Source organism: Mastigoproctus giganteus, chromosome 9 (assembly GCF_048544385.1).
Source record: "Mastigoproctus giganteus isolate SK-2022 chromosome 9, ASM4854438v1, whole genome shotgun sequence".
In the NCBI taxonomy this organism is placed as follows: domain Eukaryota; kingdom Metazoa; phylum Arthropoda; class Arachnida; order Uropygi; family Thelyphonidae; genus Mastigoproctus; species Mastigoproctus giganteus.
Window position 1 is genome coordinate 93,220,684 of NC_143583.1, and position 26,602 is coordinate 93,247,285.

At 35.7% G+C, this 26,602-nt stretch overlaps 1 protein-coding gene across 1 annotated transcript in view; it reads left to right on the forward strand.

Annotated features, from left to right (window-relative positions):
- Positions 1-26,602, forward strand: part of LOC150080550 (carboxypeptidase D-like) — a 297,430-nt gene that overhangs the window by 27,275 nt on the left and 243,553 nt on the right. The window contains 4 exon segments of the mRNA XM_090380730.1: positions 29-198; positions 9,764-9,888; positions 9,890-10,243; positions 20,646-20,837. Of these exon segments, the coding sequence (XP_090236856.1) occupies positions 29-198; positions 9,764-9,888; positions 9,890-10,243; positions 20,646-20,837 (841 nt within the window).

Here is a 26,602-nt window from a genome sequence, read left to right on the forward strand (position 1 = left end):
TTTACCCTCTTATTATTTTATATAATAGGTACATATAGGAGTAAAGGGAATTGTACGAGATTCAAAATCAAGGAAAGGAATTAGTCATGCTTTTATTTTTGTGGCAGGCATTAGGCACAATATAACTTCATCATCCAGAGGAGAATACTGGAGGTTGCTGCTTCCTGGCACTTACAGCTTTACTGTTATGGCTCCGGGGTAAGACCATTTATAAATCCTTTATACTAGTCGTTAATAACAAAGCCAACAAAAAAAATAATAATAAATTTTTTTTTTTCATACCTCCGGAGCAAGAAGTTGTGTATTTCAATGGAAATTGATCCTGATTCCAAAAATACCAAAACTATGTCTCTGTCATGACTCCAATGAAAGATACATTGAAATTTTAGTAACTTAACGAACCAGTTTCAAATATTATACAATAATACATATGCTATCTTAAAAATGAGTTTTATTCATTTTAAAATACTTTAATTAATCACATAATGTACTAATACATTATTTCCTCAGAAATGTTTGCCACTCAGAGTTTCTTATGGTCCACTTTGCTTTCACTCTTAAGAAACCAGGAGTAATCTCCCATGATGGCAATATCTCAGGGACCTTGGTACTTTTTTTCCATGGTGCATATATCCTGATGAGAGCATTCCCCTTGCTTATTGCATACATCTTCCAAAATTTTGATTTGAAAAAACTGATTGGAATGAAGAAAATGAATTTTAAATGACATGGGTGGCCCATATTATTATAACAATTGCAGTACAGCTGATACCAAAGATTCATAATTATATTCTTTCTTTTTTACAATGACTCTGCACAACCGCTTTAAATGACAAGCTGCTAGTTTATTATGCTGCAGTTTCAAAATGTGAACATCACCTTTGAGTATTTTCTTCATTTCAAGCTCAATGAAAATTCATTCTTTCATTTTTGCTTCTGTTAACTTGGAAAACACTTCACAAAGGTAGTAGAATTAACTTCTTTCTTTATCAAGGGCCTTAACAAAATTCTTCATTAATCCAAGCTTTATATACAAAGGTGGAAGAAGAAACCTTTTTGGTTTAACCATCAGAATATATTTTATATTACTTCTCCCTGGTAAAAGTTTGTCCCTCTTTTTTCACTTCTGCACAATATATTTTTCTGTTACTCATCATCATCAGCCATTTTCAATCCACTGCAGGATGAAGGCCTCTCCAGCAACTTTCCACTTCCTTCTGTTTTGTGCAATGGCCATCCATTTACTACCCACAAACACATGAATTTCATCTGTCCATCTCTGTTGTTGTCTTCCAGGTTTTCTTCTAGCTCCTCTTGGGTACCATTCTGTTATTTTCTTAGTCCATCTGTCATCATGTCTTCAAGCTAAGTGTCCCGCCCAAGACCATTTTAGTTCTTTAGTTTTGATAAGAATGTCCTTTACTTGAGTTTGCAGCCTAATCCATCTGTTTCTCTTCTTATCTAACAGTCTGATTCCCAATATAATTCGTTCTTCTCTTGATTTCCAGCCATTTATCATTATTACAGCTAATAACTTGTCCCAGATAAGTATATGACTCCACCTTTTCAATTACTGCTCCTTCAATCATTATATCCCTTTTTGTGGCATACTTGTTCATCATTACTTTTGTTTTAGCCATATTCATCTTTAGTCCAAAATTCTTACTAACTCTGCATAACAGATTAAGATTTTCCTCTAATTCTTTGGGATTGTGGCTTTTGACCACAATGTCATCTGCAAATCGTAAATGGTTTAGCTACTATCCATTCACATTGACTCCTTTCTGCGACCAGTCTAATCTTCTGAAAGCTTCCTCAAGGGCAGCAGTAAACGACTTCGGAGATATTATGTCTCCTTGTCGAACTCCTTTCTCAATTTTAAATTTGCTACTGTCTTTGTCTAGTCTAATAAAGAAGGCAGCATTCTCATATATTTTCTTCAAAATCATAATATATGGGGTATCTATGTCTTGTCTTTCCAGTGCCCGAAACATTGCCTTATGCTGTATGGAGTCAAGTGCCTTTTCATAAACCACAAATGCCAGGCATAATGGTGTTTTATATTTATTTGCTTTCTCAATTAGCTGCGACATTACGTGAAGGTGATCCATAGTTGAGAATCCTGTCCTAAAGCCAGCTTGCTCTTTTGGTTGATTCTCATCAAGTACTCTTTCTAATCTGACCCTTGTGAACATCTTGTACAACTCTGTTGCCCAATGTCCCACAAACAGTGAAAGGTACAGGAATTCCCCGATTTACGTAATACTCGACCCACGCAAATTCGACTTTACATAAGTTTTTGCCAGCTTATGCAAACTGAAAAAAATATGGAAACATATTTTGCATCTGTAGGGATAAATGGAGGTATTGGGAAAATATCATAATGTGAACCCAATAACACATTGGTTTTTTTTTTTTTTTGTAATTCATTCTAAATCCTTGGAAGCTGAAATTTTTGCTATATAGTAAGCTATTTATCTCTCTAAAAGGTCATATTTATAATGGCATTATCATATGTTCCCGTTGTAAGAATCAGTTTTAAATGCTTTTGTGATATTTTTCTAAAGCCTGATTCTGGAGATTATGACCATAAAACAATAAAAACAATTTGCACTTTCCAGTTTATTGGGATTTTCTGTTAGTGCATCTAATTATAAACGGGCATTAAACTTGGTCTTATTCCATTTGCGATAATACTGGTAACTGCAATTGTGTGGATTTTTACGTTATTATGGTGAAATGTGTTCCCCTTCACTGAAATCTTCAATCATATAAAAAACAAATTTTCAGAAACTTCTTTTCATTCCTATTTACTTATTATAATGATGAAGGGAAAGTGACCAATGGAAAGTGCAAAAGGTGGTAGTGTCAGGAAACAAAACAAAATTAATTTAGAAATGAAGATGAAAATGATTAAGGAGTACGAAGCAGGACAAAGTTTGTCATCTATTGCAAGAGAATTAGGTCTTGCTGCATCAACAATGAATATTATTTTAAAGGACAGTGCATGTATAAAAGAACATGTCAAAGGATCAATCTACTTAAGATAAGCAGTGATCACAAAACAACATTTGTGTGCTATATCGAAGATGGAACAGCTGTTAATAATATGGATGGAAAATCAGATTCAGAAGCGAGTGCCCCTGGGTCTAATGACCATTCAAGCAAAAGCAAGAAGTATTTATGAAGATATTAAGGATAAGTACAGCGAACCCCAAGCCAAGTTCATGGCAAGCAACTGGTGGTTTAATAGGTTCAAGCATTATGCTGGTTTCAAAACGTTAAAGTATGTGGTGAAGTCGCCAGTACCGATTCTGCAGCTGCAGAGAAATTTTGTGATGTGTTGGAAAAAATTATTGATGAAGGCGGCTATTCAACGCAGCAAATTTTTAATGTTGACGAGACTGCTCTGTATTGGAAAAAAATGCCGGATCAAACATACATTGTCAAAAAGGAAAAGACAATGCCAGGTTTCAATGCTTCAAAAGATAGGGCCATGCTCTTGCTTGGGGCTAATGCAGCGGGAGATTACAGATTAAAACCACTGTTTGTGTACCATTCTGGAAATCCTCGTGCATTTAAGGGCATCAATAAAGCCATCTTACCCGTGCATTTCTGATCGAGCCAGAGAACATGGATAATCTGATAGAGGTGTACAAAGCCTTGAATGGTTTGAGCATGCTCAATGCTGATGGGATTCTTCCTCTTGCTCAGAATAATCACCTGAGAGGGCATAAATTCAAATTGAGGAAAGACAGATGTAGGATAGATGTGCGGAAATTTGCCTTTAGCCAGCGGGTGGTTGGTAGGTGGAACAGACTTCCATCTCTTGTCGTGGAAGTTGATAGCCTAAATAAGTTTAAGGCTCAGCTGGACAGGTATTTTGAACGAACAGATGGGTGAAGTGGAAGTGGTTATTTTTTATTTTACTTTATTTTTTTTTTTTTTGGCTGATGCTGCATAAGCTTGCTTTCTTGCATCAAATGCCTCTACTAATGCTAATGCTAATAACAATATCTCTCTTTGAGGATTGGTTTAAATGCTGCTTCATTCCTGAGATTGAAAAATATTGCAAAGACAATGCATTCCTTTCAAAAATTTTGCTTCTATCAGATAATGCTTTTGGACATCCTACACATCTAGATGATTTCAATTTGAATGTGAGAGTCAAATTTGTACTGCCAAACACGACTTCACTCATCCAACCTATGGATCAGGGTATTATTTTGAATTTAAAAGCATACTATTTGGCGCCTCTATAGCCAGGTGGCCAGGAGCAGTAGTGCGTAGCACACGCTTCTTGATTAGACCGGGGTTCGAGCCCGTGACCACCAAATACGGAGGATGCGGAAGGGTCAGGGAATGACCACCGCATATCCCCGGAGCAATATGGCCTTAGTTGCTAATGCTCCTAAAAATCAAATAACAAACAACAAATAAACAAGCATACTATTTACGCACAACATTTGCTCAAGCATCGTCTGCAGTAGACGATTTGAAAAATTTTAGGCTAAGAGACTTTTGAAAATCTTACAATATTTACCATGCCACCTTAAACATTAATAAGATGTGGGTGGAAATTACTAAAAGTTGTTTAAATGGCGCATGGAAGAAAATATGCCCATGGCACGCAAAAGGCTTCGAAAGGTTTGAAAAAGAAGAATCATATGAAGAGGTTACAGATAAGATTGTAAAAGTTGCAGAGCTACTTCAGTTGGAAGTTGCCAAAGACATGGAGGAGTTAATAGAGGTAGAAGAGAAGGAATTATCTAATGAAGACCTTATTGACTTGCAGGCAGCAATAGTGAAAGAAGAAAATGCTGACAAAGCTCAAGATGAACCAAATGAGGAGCCGAGACGCTTCATCACCAGAGAGATGACAATGGTATTTCGTGAAATTGCATCGGCAACAGCGAGAAGATGGATCCTGACAGCGAACGATTCTTAAAAATTCACAGGAGGGGTGAATGATATGCTTGCATGCTACAAATAAATCTACGAGGAAAAGAAAAAAGCCACCATTCAGTCATCCATTAATATGTTCTTTCATAAGGTTGAGCGGCCGACCCCTCCTAAATCTCCACGGCCCTCAACCTCTGCAGCGGTGTATTTATCAGCTGGAGACGTCAATTCTGGGCGCATCCGTTGCCAGGTGGGCAGGAGCAGCAGTGTGTAGCACACACTTCTTGATTAGACCGGAGTTCGAGCCCATGCCCACCAAATACGGAGGATGCGGAAAGGTCAGGAAATGACCACCGTATATCCCTGGAGCAATATGGCCTTAGTTGCTAATGCTCCTAAAAACCAAATAATAACAACAATAATAATAACATAAATTCTGGCAATGATGCTCGAGAGGTAAAAAAAACTTAAGGTTATGCCTGTCTGCTCTCATTTTTTATAATTTTGAAATTTTTTAAAATTGCATGCCTTTGTAATTTGTCCTGCACATGAGATAAAAAGTTGAATAAATACATTAAATAATTCTATTTACATGTTTGTTGAACATTTCTTTTTTGATTCAATCAATTCAGTGAGCACAGTTGCGAGTGCTGCACAAGCATGTGGGAAATTCTGACTTACGTAGCGTTCCATGGAACGCAACCCTTACATAAGTCGGGGAGTTGCTGTATTTAGTGAAACTTTCCTGTAGACCAGTGGCTAATTCAGTTACCTTAAGATCATCACAGACATTCCAAGCAAAGTTGTATTATATTGCACTCAGGATCTTGGACAGAGTATCATATGTTTCTTTCATGCTAACAGTATGAAGTAATAGAACAAATGGAAGTGGCATTTCCATTGCGCAGCAAAACTGCTTTTAAATTTGATTCGTAATTAATTTTAATTTTGAGGCATTAATAATCATTAATCATTAATTTTGAGGCATCAATACATTTCAATATTGTAGAAGAATAAGAGAAATTTACCTCAATTTAAAGAAATATAAACAATATAAACATAAAATTTATGTTAACCTATTTTTTAAATAAATTTTTAATTGTGCTCAATTTATTTTTTTAATTGTTTTCAATTTATTTTTTACTGTAATCATTTTGCATTAATGTTTTATTCATTTTAATTTCTGGATAGTATCATATTGAGGTAAATTTCTCTTATTCTTCTGCCCTTTATCTTTCCCCAGGCCTCTGTAGCCGAGCGGTCAGGAGCGGGAGTGCAGTAGCACACACTCTTTGAGTAGACCGGGGTTCAAGCCCCTGACTGCTGAATACGGTCGATCTGCCAACCCGCACTGGACCAACGTGGCAGATTATGGTCCATTTCCCTCAGCATGAATTGTTGAGGAGGCTTCCATCCTGCAGTGGGTTGATAATGGCTGCACTTTACCTTTTTTTTATCTTTGCCCAAGCAAATGCAACACGGCTTTATTTAGTTTCTAATAACAGAGGATATCTCTCCAGCAGAAAGTTTTCACAATTAAAATGTCTTTGCAAGCAATGTTATTTGGTCAGTTTAATGTTATGACCTATAGTGTGTTCAGGAAGCTGGATATCAGTAATAGGTCTGGCTCTACTATAATCCATGATTTTGATGTTTTTGAAAGACTGGTAAATGACTAGTAATTCAAGACAGTGTCAATTCCACTGAGACAGTGAAGTGAAGGAAATTTTCAAACTGCTGCTTTTAAGCAGGGTATAATAAATATGCTGTATGTACGTACAGATGGGATAAATAAACTATGGTGGAGATTTTTTTGAAAAATTGATTACCATTATTAGTAGAAACAAGTAATTCTTGTTTTCATTTAACTCACTCTCATATATTTTTAATGGTAGTAGATATTGAAGGAAAAAAATTGTAAACTATATATTTGTATGCCTAAATTTAAAAACTGTACTGATTACAAATAAGAGAAAAATAAATCCTACAGAAACAGCTAATGCTGCACTCCACAGATTGTTGTGTCCTTGGCTAAAGTCACTTCTGCCATCATGCCAGTTGTAGTTAACATGATCAAGTTCCTCTCCTCATTTATGCTGTTCTACTTTATTCCCCCCACCAATATATAAGTTGTTCTCCAGTTGTTATTTCTCAAATATAAAACCTTGTATTTGGGTTAATTTATAATTAAGCAAAATTATTATAGGAATCTTTTAATCAGAGATTATCTCATTAATAATATAATGAGATGTGCCTGATCCTGTATGATTTGTATTAATCTTTTAACATTAGAAGAAAAACAACATGAAATGATTTCACTTTTTTACATTAGTAGATTACTTTCTCTAGTAACACTTATCAAAATAGAAAGTTATCTCAGTTGCCACAAATCCCAAGCAATAATTGAATTGTGTAAATGTTATATGGGATAGCTGAGTATTATTTGAGTATTTATAATACTCAAATAAACACATATCTGTTTATTATAATAATTTATAATACAGTTACTTGTCTATTAATTTCAATGTTGTTTCATCAGATCTATAAATTAGGCCAAGCAAAGAAGAGCAGTAGTGGGACATTCACATGCTGTGATCTGGATCAAGCACCTTTTGTTATTCAAAACAAATAGAAGCTTAAAATTCTAACTTTTAATCCAAGATATCTTAACATTTATATCAAGGTGAATATGGAATGAGATAACTGTAGAAAAGTTCTTTTGAGACTTTCTTGGGATTTATTAAAAAGTAGTTCCACCTGTAGGCATTGTTTTAGGCAGGTGCAGATCTTTTGTATGGATGTACCAGTGGCAGTGATAGTTTAATCATTAGTAGCATAGTGATTATATATATATATATATATTTTTTTTTTTTAAGCATAAAATGAATTTTTCTTGTTTGAGAGGTTTATCCACATGGTTACTTATACTAGAGAGGCATTTTAAGTTCTGCTTTTGAATGCCAGTGGACTATTTTGATTCCATATATTTTAGATGAAATTGTTTACATATTATATTTAGATTTTAACACTCACACTATTAATGTATTATTAACATTCATGTGATTGTTCTTATTGCAATTCAAATGTCTTTACCTGCTTTTGGGCCACTCTGTGTATTATAAACCCAAGAGGTTGGCACATGTGCTAGTAGTTCCAGAAATGTGTGATGAGATGGACGTTGCTTATTCTCATTATCAATGTTTATATGATAAAAAGGTTAATTTTTATTCCATTGGTATGGATCATACTTTTCTGTTGGCTTGTAGTGTTAAATTTGCTTGCTAGGATAAGCATGCTTATCTGTGACCTTGGAGCAACACTAAATATACTGAGAAAATTCACTGCAGAACAAATAACAAGTAGAAAAATTTTTTTACCTATTAGATGTTTTGGTCTTGATCCTTTGGTATACTTGTATTAAGGACAGTTAATAAGCAATAAATAACTTGTCAGTATTACTAGGGAGGATACACTCTATATTCATGATGAAGTAATATATTAAGATATTCAATGCAAAAGTGAACCACAGAATCAATAGCACGCAGAATATGTTTACTTATACAATGAACACAAGTGGTCTGTTTTTGCATTGAGTATTTTAACATATTACTTCATGTAGAGTATGTCCTCCATAGCAATATTGAAAGGGACTTGGGTGTTACGATACGGTCAGACATGAAATTCTCTGAGCATTGTAAACAGGTTGCAAGGAAGGCCCATGGTGTCCTATTGATGATCTATCGAACTTTTGCAAGTAGAGATAGGGATGTGATAATCTCATTATATAAGGCTTTTGTTAGACCACACTTAGAGTACTGTGTTCAAGTATGGAGACCACACCTAAAGAAAGACATCGAGCTTCTTGAAAGCATGCAAAGATTAGTAACTCGCCTGGTGAGATTGACAAAAGGGTGTCCATACGAAGAAAGACTTCGAATATGTGGGTTGCAGAGTTTGGAAACTAGATACCTTAGAGGAGATTTGATTGAGGTGTTTAAGGCTCTGAGAGGCATCAGTAAAATGAATGAGAACGAAATTTTCAAGGTTATAAATGATGCTAGAACTAGGGGACATAAATTCAAGTTATGGGGGGAAATGTTTAGATTGGACTGCAGGAAGTTTTGTTTTAGCCAGCGAGTTATAAATTACTGGAATAAGTTGCCTTCATGGGTGGTAGAGGCCGACAGTTTGGGGAAATGAGTTTGGAGTTATCTTCTTGCATACCTTCTACTCCTGGTTCAGCAACAGTGGAAGATATGCAAAACTATCATGTTATTCTCCAGCAGAAGTTCAAGTGATTGTTTTCACTTTAGTAGTGAAGACAGAAGGCAGTGTATTTTGTTGTGTTTGAATTAGTAAAAAATACCAGACACTGTATTATCACAATGCAGAAAAATTTATAAAAGTTATTCATTTACTGTAGCATTATGGCTGTTCTTGTCTTTGACTAACTGGATCTATTTTCTTCAGTGACATAACAACTGAAATGTTATGGTAAATGTACTGAGTTTTACTAATTTTGCTGAATTATACTACATTTATTTTAACAATTTAGTTTATTAATTTTTGTACACGTAACTGTGCAAAATAGAATAAAAGTTATGCTTTTAAAAAGTAACAAATGAAGTATTCGGTGTTTTCTTGCTAATTCAGGTATTTGTTACGTGTATGATATTTTGCAAATTGTATATTACCAGAACCTTGTGTAAAATTTAATTTTGAAGTAAATTTTTTGATAGGTGAAATAAAATATAGGGGTAAGCTATTTCAATATGTATATATAAATTAAATGTACATTATTCTTGTACACATTTTTATTATGATTAGTTAGTATATTATCCTTTGTAATTGTATTTATTAGGTATCAAACAAAACTCCAACATGGTGTGAAAGTCACTGAGGATGTTCCATTATGGCTTGACTTTGACTTGGAACCAGAAGAGCCTAGAACCAATGGCATAGTGATTACAGATAATATAATCAAAAAACCTTAACAGAAATCAAACCATATTTGCTGAATTTGGAACTACAAGTAATATTAATGGCTTTCAATCATCTATCAGTACTGATTATTCATTACCTACTGTGGTTTCATCTGTAAACCATGAATTTAATGCAGTTGGAAAATTGTCATCATCAACTGAAGTTTCATCTCATTTTAGTGATTTTTTAACATCACCTGAATTCAAACATCACAACTTCAAAGAAATGGAAGAATTTTTGAAGCGATTTGCTGCTAAATACCCTGCTATTACTCGTTTATACAGTATTGGGCATTCAGTAGAAAACCGAAATCTCTATGTTCTAGAAATAACAGATAACCCTGGGAGTCATGAACCAGGTAAAGTAAGATATATATATTTCATAATTTTTAAAAAAAAAATTAATATTGAAATATTTTTCTGAAAATGCATTTCTAAAACATTTGAATTTACATCCCATCTCCAACTGAGTGATTTTGAGAAAGTCTTTCTTTCAAAAATGAATCTTTATATTAGTTTCACCTGAGAAACATTACTTAAAATAAATAAATATGTTTATTAGTCACCTCTGATTATAATTATAATTTAGGAATTAATGAGACACAGTGAACCCCTAGATGACACAGACTTATAGAGAAGATGGTTTAACAGTATTGTACATACATTACATCTTTCAAAAGGATGATAGGACTTAAACACAAATTATATTTATAAATAACAGATTTGAGAGTTATTGAAAGAGAGATAAAATGTTATTTATCAATTATTTATTACTACTGATATTTCAAGAGTAATTGCATATTCCAGTCATTAAAGTTACTGGACATCTCATGGCTTACAGGGATGTAAAGCCATGAGATGTCCACAAGATACCCAGACAAATTGAGTGGTATGAAGGCCCTTCATGGCCAGAAGGCCAGTTAAATATACTGTGTGAAAGACATTACATGATGAATACTCAAATTTAAAAAATTATACATTTGACTCTATGTTATTTATGCATTTTAAATGTTTTCTGACTGACTCCTTGAAGTAGAAATTAGGCAAAAGACTTAAACCTGTTGTTTACAAAAATACGAGTCCAGTATACTAAATAATATTGCATTCTTTTCAGTGTTTCAGATTTAACTTTGGATATCTGTTATCAAGACAAAGTTGAACAGGTAACAGGTCTCCCCCATTGTTTCTGTTACCTTCTGTTAACTTATCTTTTTCTCCTGTTTTCTGATTTGAATTGTCTGTGGTGTAGTCTGTATGAGAGTCATGTCTGCATTATATTGAGGAAATCTGTGTAAACTATTCCTTTCTGTTGTTCAGTGGTTTGGAAGTATTCACGTGATAGCTGAATGGGTGCTTTTATGCTGCTTTCCTGTAGAAGTTGGATTGACAGTGACACATGTGAAAGACTGCTGGGAAAGAAAGAAAGATGTGATTTTCTGATTTTGATCTGTCCATGTAGATCGGTATGTAATCTGAAAATTGTTTTACCCTGGTAGTTGTTGGAAGTTGGTACACAGAAGGACTTTTCTGTTCCAGACATGTAAGGAGAGGTCACATGGCATAATTTTGTTGATCTGTGGTGGTGGTGTGTTCTTTTGTACTTCTGCTACATTGTCAATATATAAGATTATATATTACTAAAACTTCTTGGAGATGAATGCCGAAAGGTTGATCGAAGTGTCAGTAATTTCTATATACATGTTCCTATCTCAGGTCAAAAAAGGGTAGTCAGGTAGGATGGTCTGGAAGAGATTGTATTTTATATACATAACAGAATGCAAGTTGCTGTCTTCTAATGGAAGTTGATGGTTCATTAACTTCTACATGCAAGATGTGTGTAGGCAATGTGTGGAAGGATCTTGTTGCACTACAAAGGACATTATGGTGAATTAGATCAAGTTCTAAGAGCTCTTTCTCTTGCTGAGTCATATACTGTGCTTTGTAGTTCATTTTTAATCTGACTATTGCTTTGTATAGGATTAGCAAGGATGAATTTGTCTGTAACCCATGCTATTGTTTTCAGGTGTTTGAGAATATTTAGATGTTTCGTGCAATTTGTTCATAACTGTTTGATTGTTCCGTAAAGGTCAACGTCTATTTAAGGATAAAGCCTAGGAATTTTACTTTTGATTGTACTGATATACTAGTGTCTTCTAAGGTTAATTTAGGATATGGATGGAGATTTCTTTTTCTACAGAAGTGTACACAAGAATATTGTAATGATATTCTAAATCCATTTTTCATTCTTCTAAATATAAATATATTTATAATATTAAATACACATTTATAAATTAAATACACAGCGGCAACCCCCAAAGCAGAATGCGCTCATCCCAAAGGAACTAGTAGTTGTTGGTGACTCTATTGTCAGGGAAACAGGGAACATGCTTTGTAAAAAGGATAGGTGGAACAGGACCAGGGTATGTCTGCCAGGAGCAAAGGTTGATGACGTTGTAGAGCAGATATCATCTTTTAAGGACACAAAAGGTGATATAGTTGTACACGTTGGCACTAATGATATCAAGAGTAGGAGACCGGCAGAATTGCTTAACAAGTACAGGTCACTGTTGAAAAAAAGCCGTGAAATAGGGTTGAATTTGAAAGTGTCTGCAATTCTGCCCAGACACGATAGGAGGGAGTATATGATGAGAGCCTTGTCGATCAATTCGGCCCTGGAAAGATTGTGCAAGGCTCAAGGGACAGAATTTTTTTCAGCCTGGACTGTACTTATTAACAGGAGAGATTGCTTCTACAGGGATGGGATACACTTAAATAGAAAGGGTGCAAGAATATTTGCTGATGCTATCGAGGCAGTGTTAGGTGGGTCGGAAAACTGCTAGCTTGGGGGGGGGAGACAAAGACGAATAGATTAACAGTAGCCACTGGCAGAGGTGAAAGAGATTCTTGCACTGCTTCTATTGGAATGAGCAGAAGCCTGAAAAACAAGATGCAGGATATTTCAGAGACTGCTGGGAGTCATTGTGGTACAAGTAAACACATGGGTTGTGTTAGAGTAGCTAAGAATAGAAATAGGTGCATGTATACTTGCGTGTACACCAATGCTAGGAGATTAGTAAATAAATTTGATGAATTTGAGGTTTTGCTCAAAACATCAAAGGCAGATATTGTTGAGATATCAGAGACATGGTGTCACACAAATATAAGGAATGCAGAACTGCAATTTGGGGAGTACAACGTCTATAGACAGGATAGGAAGGGAGGAGGGGTTATGCTATTAGTTAAGAAATACATAAAATCCAAGGAAGTGAAGCCAGTCGACATTGCTGGACAGTGCAGTGTCGAGTCAGTTTGGTGTGACATAAGCATTGTGAGATCAAAATTGAGAGTAGGAGTGTGCTATAGGCCTAATGACTCTGATGAGTATAATAAGAAACTGTACAGGGAAATAGAGTGGGCCAGTAAATCAGAGAGTCTTATAATGGGAGATTTTAATTTCCCATTATAAGACTGGAATTTGGGGGCTGGTCACTCACACACTAGCAAGGCTTTTGTGGATTTATTGGATGATTGTTTTCTACATCAGCATGTTCGGGAGGCAACTAGAGGAAGGAATACTCTTGATTTGATTATCAGCAGTGATTCTTCATGCATTAAGAATCTGCAGATAAATGAACCACTAGGTGGCAGTGATCACAGTGTGCTGAAGTGGGATTTACTCAAAGAGGTAACTACCATTAGGGGTAAAGGGAAGGGTTATTGCTTTCGTAAAGGCGACTACGATGGACTGAGACAGTATTTAAATTCTATACAGTGGGACCAACTGATGATGTTACCAACAGCAAATGCAAAATGGGAAGCATTCAAAGAATGCTTCCCATTCTTTGAATGCTTCTTGGAAGCTATTAGGCTTTACATACCAACTAAGAAATATTGTTCAAGGTTTAGGCCTAAATGGATGTCAGATGAACTAATAAGGCATATGGCAGAGAAGAAATATGCATGGGATACATACAAATTAACACATGACACAGAAGCCTATGATAGATAAAACTTGATCTGTAACCAAGTTACCAAGGAGGTTAGGCAGGCGAAGGCAGATTACGAGAAATCTTTGGCAAGGGATGCAAAGAAAAACAGCAAAGAGTTCTTTACTTATGTAAACTCTAGAAGGAAGGGGATGAATCAGATTGGTCCACTTGATATCGATGGGTCAACTGTTGATGATCCTGCTCAGGTAGCTAACAAACTAAATGAATATTTTGCATCGACATTCACACATGAGGAGTTATTTAGCGAGGGGAAAGCCAGAGGTGTATTCAACTCTAGCAGTAAGCTAGAGAATATTGTAATAACTGAGAGTAAAGTGGAGGAGAAATTGTTGAAGATAAACACAAGAAAGACACTCTGGGTGGATGGGATCTTTCCAGTTATATTAAAGGAGGCAGCAGAGGAAGTAAGCAAACCCTTAGCCATAATTATGAGAGCTTCCTTGGACTCAGGGGAGGTACCCACAGACTCGAGATGTGCAAATGTGACCCCAATTCACAAAGGAGGATCAAAGGCTGACACAAGTAATTATAGACCTGTGAGTTTAACTTCTGTTCCAGGAAAATTAATGGAGGCACTAGTTAAAGAAGCACTGCAGGATCATTTAGACAAGACTTCAGTTATAGCTCGGACACAGCATGGTTTTGTTAAGGGGAAGTCTTGCCTGACCAATTTGATTGGATACTATGATGCAGTCACAAAGGAACTGGATGCAGGGAATAACTTTGATATTATATACTTGGATCTTAGAAAGGTTTTTGATACTGTTGCACATGGAAGACTGCTGCACAAATTGGAGCAGTGTGGCATTGGAGGCAAATTGCTGCTGTGGATGAAGGGGTTGCTCAGGGGGAGAAGACAGAGAGTGGTAATCAATGGACACTGCTCGTCGTGGACTAATGTTATTAGTGGAGTCCCTCAGGGCTCAGTGTTGGGTCCATTATTGTTTTCTGTATTTATAAAGATATTGATGATGGTATATCAAGCTTAATGTCGAAGTTTGCAGACGATACAAAGGTAGGCAGGGTTTTCAAGGACACTACTGACACCATGCTGCTGCAACAGGATCTGCAAAGGTTGAGCAGATGGGCTGAGAGGTGGCAAATGAAGTTTAACATTGACAAATGTAAAGTACTACATATGGGAAACAGCAACCCCAGAACAACGTATCAACTCTGTGGTACTACACTGACAGTGGTAGAAAATGAAAGGGACCTGGGGTGGTTGTGCAGGCAGATATGACGTTCTCTGAGCAGTGCAGACAGGCTGCAAGAGTAGCTCATGGTGTATGGTCAATGATATATAGGAATTTTTCTAGCAGGGATAAGGAGGTGATTATTCCCTTGTATAAGGCAATGGTCAGGCCACACCTAGAGTACTGTATACAGGTCTGGAGGCCTCATTTCAAGAAGGATGTAGAGCCGCTGGAACGATTACAGAGAAGGGCAACAAGATTAGTGAATGGAACAAAGGGGTGCTCTTACAAAGAAAGGCTTAAGTTTTGCAAATTACAGTGTCTGGAGACTAGGCACTAGCGAGGTGATCTGATAGAGGTGTATAAAGCCTTGAATGGTTTGAGAATGCTCAATGCTGATGGGATTCTTCCTCTCGCTCAGAATAATCACCTGAGAGGGCATAAATTCATATTGAGGAAAGACAGATGTAGGATAGACGTGCGGAAATTTGCCTTTAGCCAGCGGGTGGTTGGTTGGTGGAACAGACTTCCATCCCTTGTCGTGGAAGTTGATAGCCTAAATAAGTTTAAGGCTCAGCTGGACAGGTATTTCGAACGAACAGATGGGTGAAGTGGAAGTGGTTATTTTTTATTTATTTATTTTACTTTATTTTTATTTTTTGGCTGATGCTGCATAAGCTTGCTTTCTTGCATCAAATGCCTCTACTAATGCTAATATTCTAATCCATAGAATATTTGGAATATAGATATTCTAAATCTATTTTTCAAGTACAGTTGTAACTGTCCTGTTCTCACATTTTGTGCCTGACAAGATATACCGAAAGTTGTGGTATCTCCAAACACTGGATTGTTGATATTGAAAAGGACTTGGGAGGGACTATACTATGCTGTTGACTGGACCGCATAGACAAGCTGCTAGGACAGCTCATGGAGTTCTGTCAGCGAACTCCTTAACATGGGTTCTTTTATGTGGTGAGGCAGCTTTCCAGTGATTCCGAGTTTTGAGATTAGCATCACTGAGATCCAGTGGCTACACCAGCCCTTGAATGCCTTCACTAATGTCATATGACACAAGGCAGAATGGTCAGGAGGGGAGATTGAGACAGAATAATTTACAAACAATATGAAGCAGTCCAATGAAATCCTTAGTAGGGAGGCCGGATAGCGAATGCTTCTGCCAATAAAAATTCACTGTAAAGCTTCCGTACCAGAGAGAAACCTGCCCATATCTCTGGTTGGATTTTAGGTTCTAGTTTTCAGTTCCATCGTGGGGTACTTTATACCACATTCCCACTACTTGTTGATACAAGTATACAAAAAAAAAAAAAAAAAAAAAAATGTAGTTTCTTCTGCCATTGCGATACCAGCAAAGGTAGTATCATCTCAAGACACCCCCCTCCCCCAAGCCCAGCCTGTTATTAGTGGGATACAGGATACAATGAAGATAAATGAAGAAAAGGAAAAGTGCAGATGATATGGATATTGGGCACCCTCTGTTTTCTGAAATCAAAATTAAAAGCAAAATGGCTAAATCAAAACCCTTATCACTTCAGAAGCCAGCCAACAGATCCACTAAATCCAAGTAATAATGGCTAAATTCTTATGATGAAGGTTGTAGATTCTGGTGTAATATGGAGAATGTTGAGACCTGAATAAAGTTTCTGTTTGCAGGAAATGTATTTAAAGGCAAAAGATGATCCCCACACTTGGAACTTGACAACTGTCTGTAAGGACAGAAACGACCCAGCCCATGGAGGAGTTGCAGTCCTTTTACCATTTCCCTTTCACATATGTTCAGTTGAGCTCTAGCTTAGAAGCAGTTGCAGTTTGTTTAGCAGTGGGGTTCCTCCTCATAATCTGTTTTATATATTTGCCTCCTGGGACATCTCCCAGGCAGATCTTAATGATGTTATTTTGCAATTGCCCTCCCCACTCCTACCACTCCACAAATAAATTATATACTTGGTGGCATTGAATTAAAAACAGTAGAGGAGGAAAGGGATCTGGGAGTTATAATATGGGCAGATGTAAACAGGCAACCAGGAAAGCCCATGGTGTTCTATTGATGATGTATTGAACATTATCTTGTAAAGGTAGGGAAGTCATAATCCCACTGTATAAGGCAATTGTAAGATCACATTTTACTCAGATATGGAGACCTCATCTGAAAAAAGATATTGAGTTTCTTGAAAGGGTCCAAACCCAAGCAAATCGAATGGTGAGATTGGCAGAAGGATGACCGTATTGGCTGAAGAACTCTGGATATGTGAGCTACAGAGCTCGGCAACCATGCACCTAGGAGGTGACCTTATTGAAATTTACAAAGCTCTGAGAGGGATTAGTAAAATGATTGAAGATTAAATTTTCACTGTTATGAATAATTCCAGAACTAGAGGTCATAAATTAAAATTACAGGGGTTGAGGTTTAGATTAGATTGTTCTAAGTTTTCTTTTAGTCAGCAAGTCATCGATTTCTGGAACATGTTGCCCTCACAGATAGTTTGAATTAATTCAAAGGTCAACTGGATTCTCTCAACCTGCTTGAGGAGAGAAACTTATAATTTGTTTTCTTATCTACTTGGTTTTTTTTTTTTTTTTTTTTTGCCAGTGCAGCAAAAGTCTGTGGCTTACTTGTGTTATATAGAGAATATTACTTCTTGGAGACTTTAATGGACATAATACCGTGTGGGGAAGGGTAGAAATTCCATCCAAAGTCTTTATGCAAATGTTAGTGATTCACTACTGATGCTTTGATGTCAGCAGTTGTCATTGCGATATATCATAAAAAATTGAAATCTCTTTCAGACCATTCCATGTGATAACATATGACACGAAGGTTGGCAGGGTTGTTAATGACAGTACACTACTGTAACAGGATCTAGAAAAGTTGAGCAGATGGGCTGAGAGGTGGCAACTGAAATTTATAACATTGACAAATGTAAAGTACTGCGTATGGGAAGCAGTAACCCCAGAGTAACGTATCAACTGTGTGGTACTACACTGACAGTGGTAGAGAGTGAAAAGGACCTGGGGGTAATTGTGCAGGCAGATATGAAGTTTTCTGAGCAGTACAGATGGTCTGCAAGAGTAGCTCATGGTGTCTTGTCAATGATATACAGGAATTTTTCTAGCAGGGATAAGGAGGTGATTATTCCCTTGTATAAGGCAATGGTCAGGCCACACCTAGAGTACTGTATACAGGTCTGGAGGCCTCATTTCAAGAAGGATGTAGAGCTGCTGGAACGAGTACAGAGAAGGACAACAAGATTAGTGAATGGAACAAAGGGTTGCACTTACAAAGAAAGGCTTAAATTTTGCAAATTAGTGTCTGGAGACTAGGCACCTGTGAGGTGATCTGATTGAGGTGTATAAAGCCTTGAATGGTTTGAGCATGTTCAGTGCTGATGGGATTCTTTCTCCTGCTCAGAATAATCGTCTGAGAGAGCATCAATTTAAATTGAGGAAAGACACTTGTAGGATAGATGTGTGGAAGTTTGCCTTTAGCCAGTGGGTGGTTGATTGCTGGAACAAACTTCCATCTGTTGTAGAAGTTGATAGCTTAAATAGATTCAAGACAGAACTAGACAAACATTTGGAATGAGTGGATGGGTGAAATGAGAACTTTTTTTTTTTTTTTTTGGCTGATGCTATAAGCTTGTTTTCTTACATCATGTGCCTTTGCTATTGCTAACCTTGAAACAATGCCACGAGATAGGAAAATCTGTATAACATGTGCAGAACTGCCAGTTGTCTCCTTGGTATCAGGATGCAAAAGCTAGCTCAATATATGTGCTTTACATTTGATAATGTGTCCATGTCAGCTAGGCAAATCCTTCTTTCCTGAATAGGAATTAGCTGAAAGTTGAGACTACCCAATTTATATATTAGGCAACTCTTTGCAGCACACAGGACAGAATATTCTGACTTGCTGCCAATATATATACAGCAAACTTGATCTGAAGTATATGTGGGACCTGCTTGTGCTTTCCCAAGGAAAATTATGTTCATTTGGCTTCTCCATGAATATAATATATACACTGAAGAGCTGAATGCAATAGAACTAGCTTTGGATCACATAAAATGTCACCATTATCAAAGGTGCATGGTATATATTGATTCCCTAATTATATTACAGGCATTTTCACAAATGAGTTGTATTCCTCATCCAATAATGTGTTGGGTAGAGCAAATATTAAACTATGTTTCAGAGTCAGTCTTTGATATTTACTTTTTCTGGATCCTGAGCCATGTTTGAATTACAGGCTATGGCTTGGCTCATGCAGCAGCCAAATTAGCATTGCCACAGCAACATCTGCTTGTTAGTTTCCATGCATACTACAAATATATAATCCATAATGAATTACTTTCACAATGGCAAGAACATTGATATGGGTACTCCACAAATAAGTTATACCAAATCAAGCCTGTAATTTTGCTTTGGCAATCTAGTTTAGTGCACGGTTTGTCGGGAGAAAGTTATCCTCACTCAGCTCTACCTAGGACGTTGTCATCTCTCACATTGCTATCTGACATGACTGAATTGTGTTTAAGGCATTAGAAGAGCTGAATACACTAAATACTGAGGAAATCTTTACACTTAGTCATATGATATACACAAGGTAATATAAATTTAAATTGAAAGGGGATAATTTTTGACTAAATTCTCAAAATTTATTTTTTTCCTGAAGTGATTGATTGTTGGGATAAGCTCCCTCCTACTCTTATATAGGTTGGAAGTTTTTCTGAATTTAAAGAGGGATTGGAAAATACTTGAAAGAAATAGCAAAATGAGTAAAAAAAGGTGACATTTGGTTACTTTCTTTTTTTTTTTTTGGATGATGCTACACAAGCTTGCACCTTACATCATTTTTCCAATACTAATATTAATTCAGCAATTTAGGTGCCACAGAAAGTAGTTTTAAGAAACATAAAACAGACCAGAGACAATAATAGCCAGCAAAGTTGATGGAGGAAATGAGCATTATCAGTTTTGAATACTTTGGATTGCAGAAATATTCAAATCATGATTTGAAATCAAAAGCCTATATCATGGAAGAATCTAGTGACAATCATTCTCTGATGTACAGAGAGGTAGTCCCTCTCCTTTTATTTACCTTTTTGGAGTAGCCATGTAAATGTTTTGAAAGTTCTTTCAGTATAGTGTCAACAAATTATATCTGTATATGGTCGGATTCTTTTGAAACTCTGCAGGAACATGCTGCAAACATCTATCAGCTATTTACAAGTAACAGTAGCTATTTTTATATTGTAATCAAAAATTGGTTGTGGGAGGGAATGAATAGGTTGTCCATTATTGCCTGTTTTCTAATGGTGCTGACTTCACTGCCTGATGTGTAGAGCAGTTCCGGTATTACAAAAATTCAGTGTCATTTTCAGAACTGATAATTTAAGGCTATGGTGTCTGATAATTTAAATTATGGTTCACATTATTGAAATAATATTTTCTCATTTGTTTCAGTTGATTTACTTTTATATGGAGTAAAAACTTTGACTGTAATTAATATATATCAACTCAAATGTAATTTTCTCTTCCATAGGGGAGCCTGAGTTTAAGTACATAGCTAATATGCATGGAAATGAAGTAGTAGGAAGAGAAATGTTGCTCCTTTTGATTCATTACATTTGTGAAAATTATAATCATATGGATCATATTGCCCACTTGGTGAATAACACTCGCATACATATTCTGCCATCCATGAATCCAGATGGTTATGAAAGAGCTGTAGAGGGTAAAATTTTAATTTTTTAAAATCTTAAATTTTTATTTAAGTAAATAGGAATTAATAGTTCTTTAGATATGCAAACTTAATATAGATCACTTAAAAATTGTTAAAATACCACTTTAAAAAGAATGCATTTAACTATTATCATTGTATGGTTGTAAATATGTGAGTTAGATAATATTTTATAATCAATTAATATAGTATGTGGAAAACAATAAGTTCCTTTCTGCAACGCAGTGTGAATGTTGATGGGCAGGTCCACATAGACCACTTAATTAAGTTTGAAGCAAAAATTAGATGACAGTGGTGACCTTTATTGATTTTGAAAAAGTATATGATAAGTGCTGACCGGGCTAGCCGGGTGGGTAAAGTGCCTGCCTGGCAACCCAAAGGTTGCGGGTTCGAATCCTGCCTTGGGCTTGGATCAAAGTACTGCAAAAACCTTGGGAGGTGCATTATGGCCACAGAAGCCGATGCGCCAACAACTACCCAAAAAAAAAAAAAAAAAGAAAAATAGGTCTAGCGGTTTGAAATATAAAAGATTTTCATAATTTTGTACTGAGGAAGAACTGCCCATTAAAAATTTTAATCTGATTGTATTTTAGGTGAAAGCAGCTATGATCTCTCTCTCTCTATGTCAAAAAGGCATTATACCATAGGGATCTATGCAAAATCTTATTTTATGATTTTTTTTATTATATTTTTATTCAACTGAGTTTATATACATATGTTTGGAAGGAACCAAGAAATAAATCAGATACGGCACAGTGTTTATAATTCTAAGGAAGGATTATGGAAACCTGAAATTAATTGCACTTTCACTGATTATGTAAGTAGTGACTTATGGAGGTAGCACCGGGAACATCATTCAACTTTTCCATAAACATTGCGGCCTCAAGTAATATGATCTGCCCAAGGAGGGCAATGATCCTGCACCCACTGGGGGAAGTGCTATAACAGTGCGTGCCAGCAAAATTGCACCATACCCTGATGGTCCGAACCAAGGGCACCAGCAAAAAATAAAAAATAAATAAATAAAAAAAAAATAATAAATAAAAATGTGTGGAAAGAAAAATAAGTCAAGTTCCTGAGACTTATCAGGAGGATATGTACAAAAACAATGCATTACAAGATTATTAGATTATTAGAAGTATTTTAATCACTTAACAATAAATGTTTAAACAGAGGAATAAATACAAATTTAATGGAAATTGCAAAACAAACTTGATACTCAAAAAGCAGGATATGGTACATAAAATAATACAGCTTCAGAATATGACTACAGTTAAACAAATCAAATAGCAGAGTACTGTACATAAAATAATAGTTTCAGAATATAACTAAAGTTAAATGTAAATAGGACAGAAATGTTAATAATTTTCTAAGATGAGATGACATTTAGTGGATTCAGTAGGCAAGTTCAGTAGATTAAAGTAGTAAGAGAATAGAGGGTAATTCATTTTAACAAGCTATAAATTGCGAAATTTAATGTTAAAAATTAGGTTAAAGGTTAGAATATAAAAATCTGAAAAGGAAGATTAAAAAAAATAAAAATTAAGAAGAGGAGGAAGGTAATACGGTATATAAAGATTTTATTTTTTCAAACACTGACTTTGAAAAATTTTGAAAAGATTGAAAATTTTGAATAGTGTGGATAAAAATTCTTGACTTGGAGGTATGGTACCTGTAATTGAAAACAGATCATGCCAGAAATCATTATATAAAGATCAGAATAAAAGTATGTGCTTTCAATCTTCAGTTTGTCTACATTGACAAAGGTCTGTACTGGAAAGGCCAAAAAGAAGAAGTTTAGAATTCAAAGGAGCATGTCCAGTAAGAAGAAAATTGGACAAAACGGCCTTCATAATAGAATAATGGCTTTCATAATAGGATGTATGCAGGCCCCAGAATCAATTATGATTAATAACAGGGCCCGCAACAGCTATATATGGAGGGCCTCTAACCATGAGATTTGGCTTGCATTATGAGTTACATCCAGTATTTTGATATTCATCTAGGTGTTAAGATTATAATGCAGCCCAACCGAATAATTCTCTGTGACAGCAGAGCTGCTAAAATCAGCCTGGTGAATAGCCTCTTCATTCTCAGAAACACATCATATAGTCTGTGCTCAGATTTGTAATCACCACAATTTGGGCATGCAATACGGTATACCACCATTGATCAATGTAACAATGGAAAGGTCGATTTTATTCTAGGTAGTTATATACCTCGTTCAGAGTCTGATGAATGATTGGCTGAAGGTTAAATTACATTAGCCTGCTTATTTTTAATTTGTTTCTTTCCTTTTTTTTTCCTTCTCCTTTTTCTTTTCTTTCATCTGCCATGCTTGATGTGCATTGTGTTGTTTATCTGGTATAGCTTCTGGGGTATAAGAAAGGCTGTTGTTATTCCTTCAGTCTAAGTTGAAAAAGAAGTCCCTATGCCTTGAAAGCTTCTTGTACGTTTATTTGCTGTTTTGTGTATATTATATTTCTTATCACTTTTAATTGCTATACCACACATTTTTATATCTTTTATGGTCATAATAGTTTTCTTTTATAGTTATTTTATTGCCTATGTATTTTATTTTTAAATAAATTGGGTCAGCGGTTGCAATATTCTTATCAATAAATATTTATTGCATACATCTATTAAAATTTCAGGACAAGTATCATGTAGTTTAATTAAAAACTCACCTTCATTAAACCTGATTGCTGTACCAGGACAGCAGTTAGGTTTAATTTTTGCAATAGGAGATTTCAATTCATTTGGAGAAAATGGGAGGTGCAATTTTGAGAGTAAAGTAATTTTGATTTAAATTTTTAGTTTAAATCAAGAGCAGGATTATCAGGAAGAAATAATTTGTCTAAGATGGAATTAATAGTATCTGTCCATGTGAGGGATTCAGAATTATCAGTAGCAGAGTGACAGATAGTGGAAAAACATATTTTGTTTCTAGTAATTTTATATACTAGACCCTAAGGATTTTGATTTCCAACCTCCAAAACAAATTTGCACCATACTTCAATTTTATTTTGAGTGATGAGCTTGTTTTTTTCTTTTTTTCTTCTGAAAATAATGTCACAGAGTTGTTGAACATCAGTCTGAGACCAATTTCAATGTCTCCATTGATGCAGAAGCCTAGCTTGAAAGTGTACATGACTTGCTTCATTAAGCTTCCTATTTCACCAGGGGTAAAAATTTCTCTATTAATGTTTTTCCTGAAGGAAAATGAAGCTGCTTTTATAATAGCATTCTGAAGTAAAGAGTGCAGAGTCATTGGAAGATAAGTTGGAGAGGGTTACAACGGAATCAGAGTTTAGTCCAAACGATAGGACAGTATTTGTCCAGTTTGCATTTTTAAGAGAAAAATGTTACCCATCTATGGAAAAATTCAGCAGCAAAGTTTGTGCAACTGAAGCAGTTGCTCTTGATGTTTCTAAGGCTTTTTATCATGTTTAGCATAAAGGTCTTCTAAATAAGCTTCCCTCTTATTAATTGCCAAATATCTTTTGCAGTTGGGTGTTCAGTTTTCTCTCTGACCACTCTCTACAGGTGATGGTACATCTATTTAACTTCTTTGCTAATGCTAGTGTTCTCCAAGATTCAGTTCTTTTTCCCACTCTTTTTAGTATATTAATGAATTTTCACTGACTGGAAATTATATCCATAGTTTTGCTGATGACAGCACATTGCATTCCACCTTCCAGTTTAAGAAATCTTTCCCTGTAAAACAGCTTTAACTTCTTAGATATCCACCACTGGTTCCTTAAATGCTGATCTTCAGGTAATTCTCCAATAGGGCAAAGATAACTTATTTTATTTCAATCCTTCTAACTCAGTCCTATCTTATATCTTGAAAAGAAAAAAGCATCTACTGCTCTTATGCTTATTTTTGATGACACTCATATAGACAAGATTACATATGTCTATTAGGGATTACTCTGACTTCTATCTCTCTTGGAATAAGCACATCATACATATTGCTTCCTCTGCATTTAAAAAACTGGTTTTATCTTTAGTTCTCAGTATTAATTTTCTTCTAAACTGTTCACTCTGTACAATGCTGCACCATGGAATATTGTTTCCACATCTGTGGTCCCCTTAAACATCTTCCAGACTTTTAGACTCCATTCAAGAGAAGGAAGTCAGGTTAATCAATGACCCATATCTTAAAGGTTCTCCACTCTTCTGTCTCATAGATGTTCAGTTTCTGCTGCATGGCTTTTCTATACTATGCTTCCACGGGCACTGTTCTTCTGAATTGGCATCTGTAATTTCTCTTCTCTCTCTCACACACATAGAGACAACTTTTCATTTTCATCATTTATTTTCTTTACCTTTCATTTTCTGAATCAACCTTCCTTTGCATGTATTTCCTGAAAATTTCTCTCTCTCTCTCTCTCTCTCTCTCTCTCTCTCTCTCTCTCTCTCTCTCTCACACACACACACACACACACACACACAGACAACTTTTCGTTTTCATCATTTATTTTTTCACCTTTCATTTTCTGAAACAACCTTCCTTTGCATGTATTTCCTGAAAATTACAAGCTACAGAAATTTAAGTCTAATATTAAAACAAGTATGTTCTGTGTTCTTGACCTTAATTATGCATAATACTAAGTACTATAGGTTCTAATACTTTTTTTTGTGTTTGGGGTTCTCATTAAAAAAAAAATCATCAGGAAAAGTTTACTGGCTATTCAGATGGATCTCCTTGACACAGTAGTAGGACCTTGACACTGTATGCACTAATTCCAATGCTTCTGCATCTTTTGGAGATTGTCAGGAATGTAAGCATTCCTGATAGCCCTCTTTTGGAATATCTAATAGTTCTTGTGTTGTGTTCTGAATGATTTCATCAGTTTCACAAATCTGACCTTTCAAGGGGAGAGGGAAATTAAGCTTGAAAAACAAAATAAATCACAGGGAGCTAAATCTGTTGAGTATGACAGATTAGGGACCACAGTGATGGAGTGCTTCACAAGAAATTTTCCAGTGGAAAGCTCCGTGTGGGATGGTCATGATTCAGATGTCAATTCCCTGAACTTCTAGGCTGCAATCACCATAGAACTGTTTTGTGGTATTCCTGGCTCACTGTTTGATTAGGACAAATTTATAATGACCAACATCCTGTGAGTTTAAAAAATATATATATGATAAGCATGATACACACATTTGAACAAGATTATCTTGCCATTTTGGGCCTCAGAGAAGTCTGCTATCAAGGGGACCTCACCTTTTTTTTCTGGATAATAGTCACACATCTAATGAAACAAAGTGTGTGTCAGCAGCAACACATTGACAAAGATCCTGACATGTGAGAGCTTGCAGGCCTTCTGATTAGCAATTAAGATGTGAGGCACAAACTGGCTGAAACATGTTACATGAAATTGATTGTCGTGTCCCATAAGAAACACCAGCTTCACTAGTAAACTTTGCAGATAGTTAAACATTGATCACTCCTAATCAGATCATGAACATACACAACAGAATCATTGGTTTTTCAAGTAATCAGTGGTGATCAGTGCAAATCTTTGACAGACAAGTGGCTCCCTTCAAACTTTGTAAACCAGTGAAAATTGATTGAATGACATGTCTTGTCTGAAAGTTGTTTTTTACATTTTGTGGGTTTGTTTCATTTTTCCCTAATTTGGAAAAAAAATTGATGCAGATTTGCTGCTGTGTAAAATTGCTTATTTTAAATGTGATGAAACACCATCTGTTCAACATATGCTAATTAAGACTAACTGCATATAAAGGGG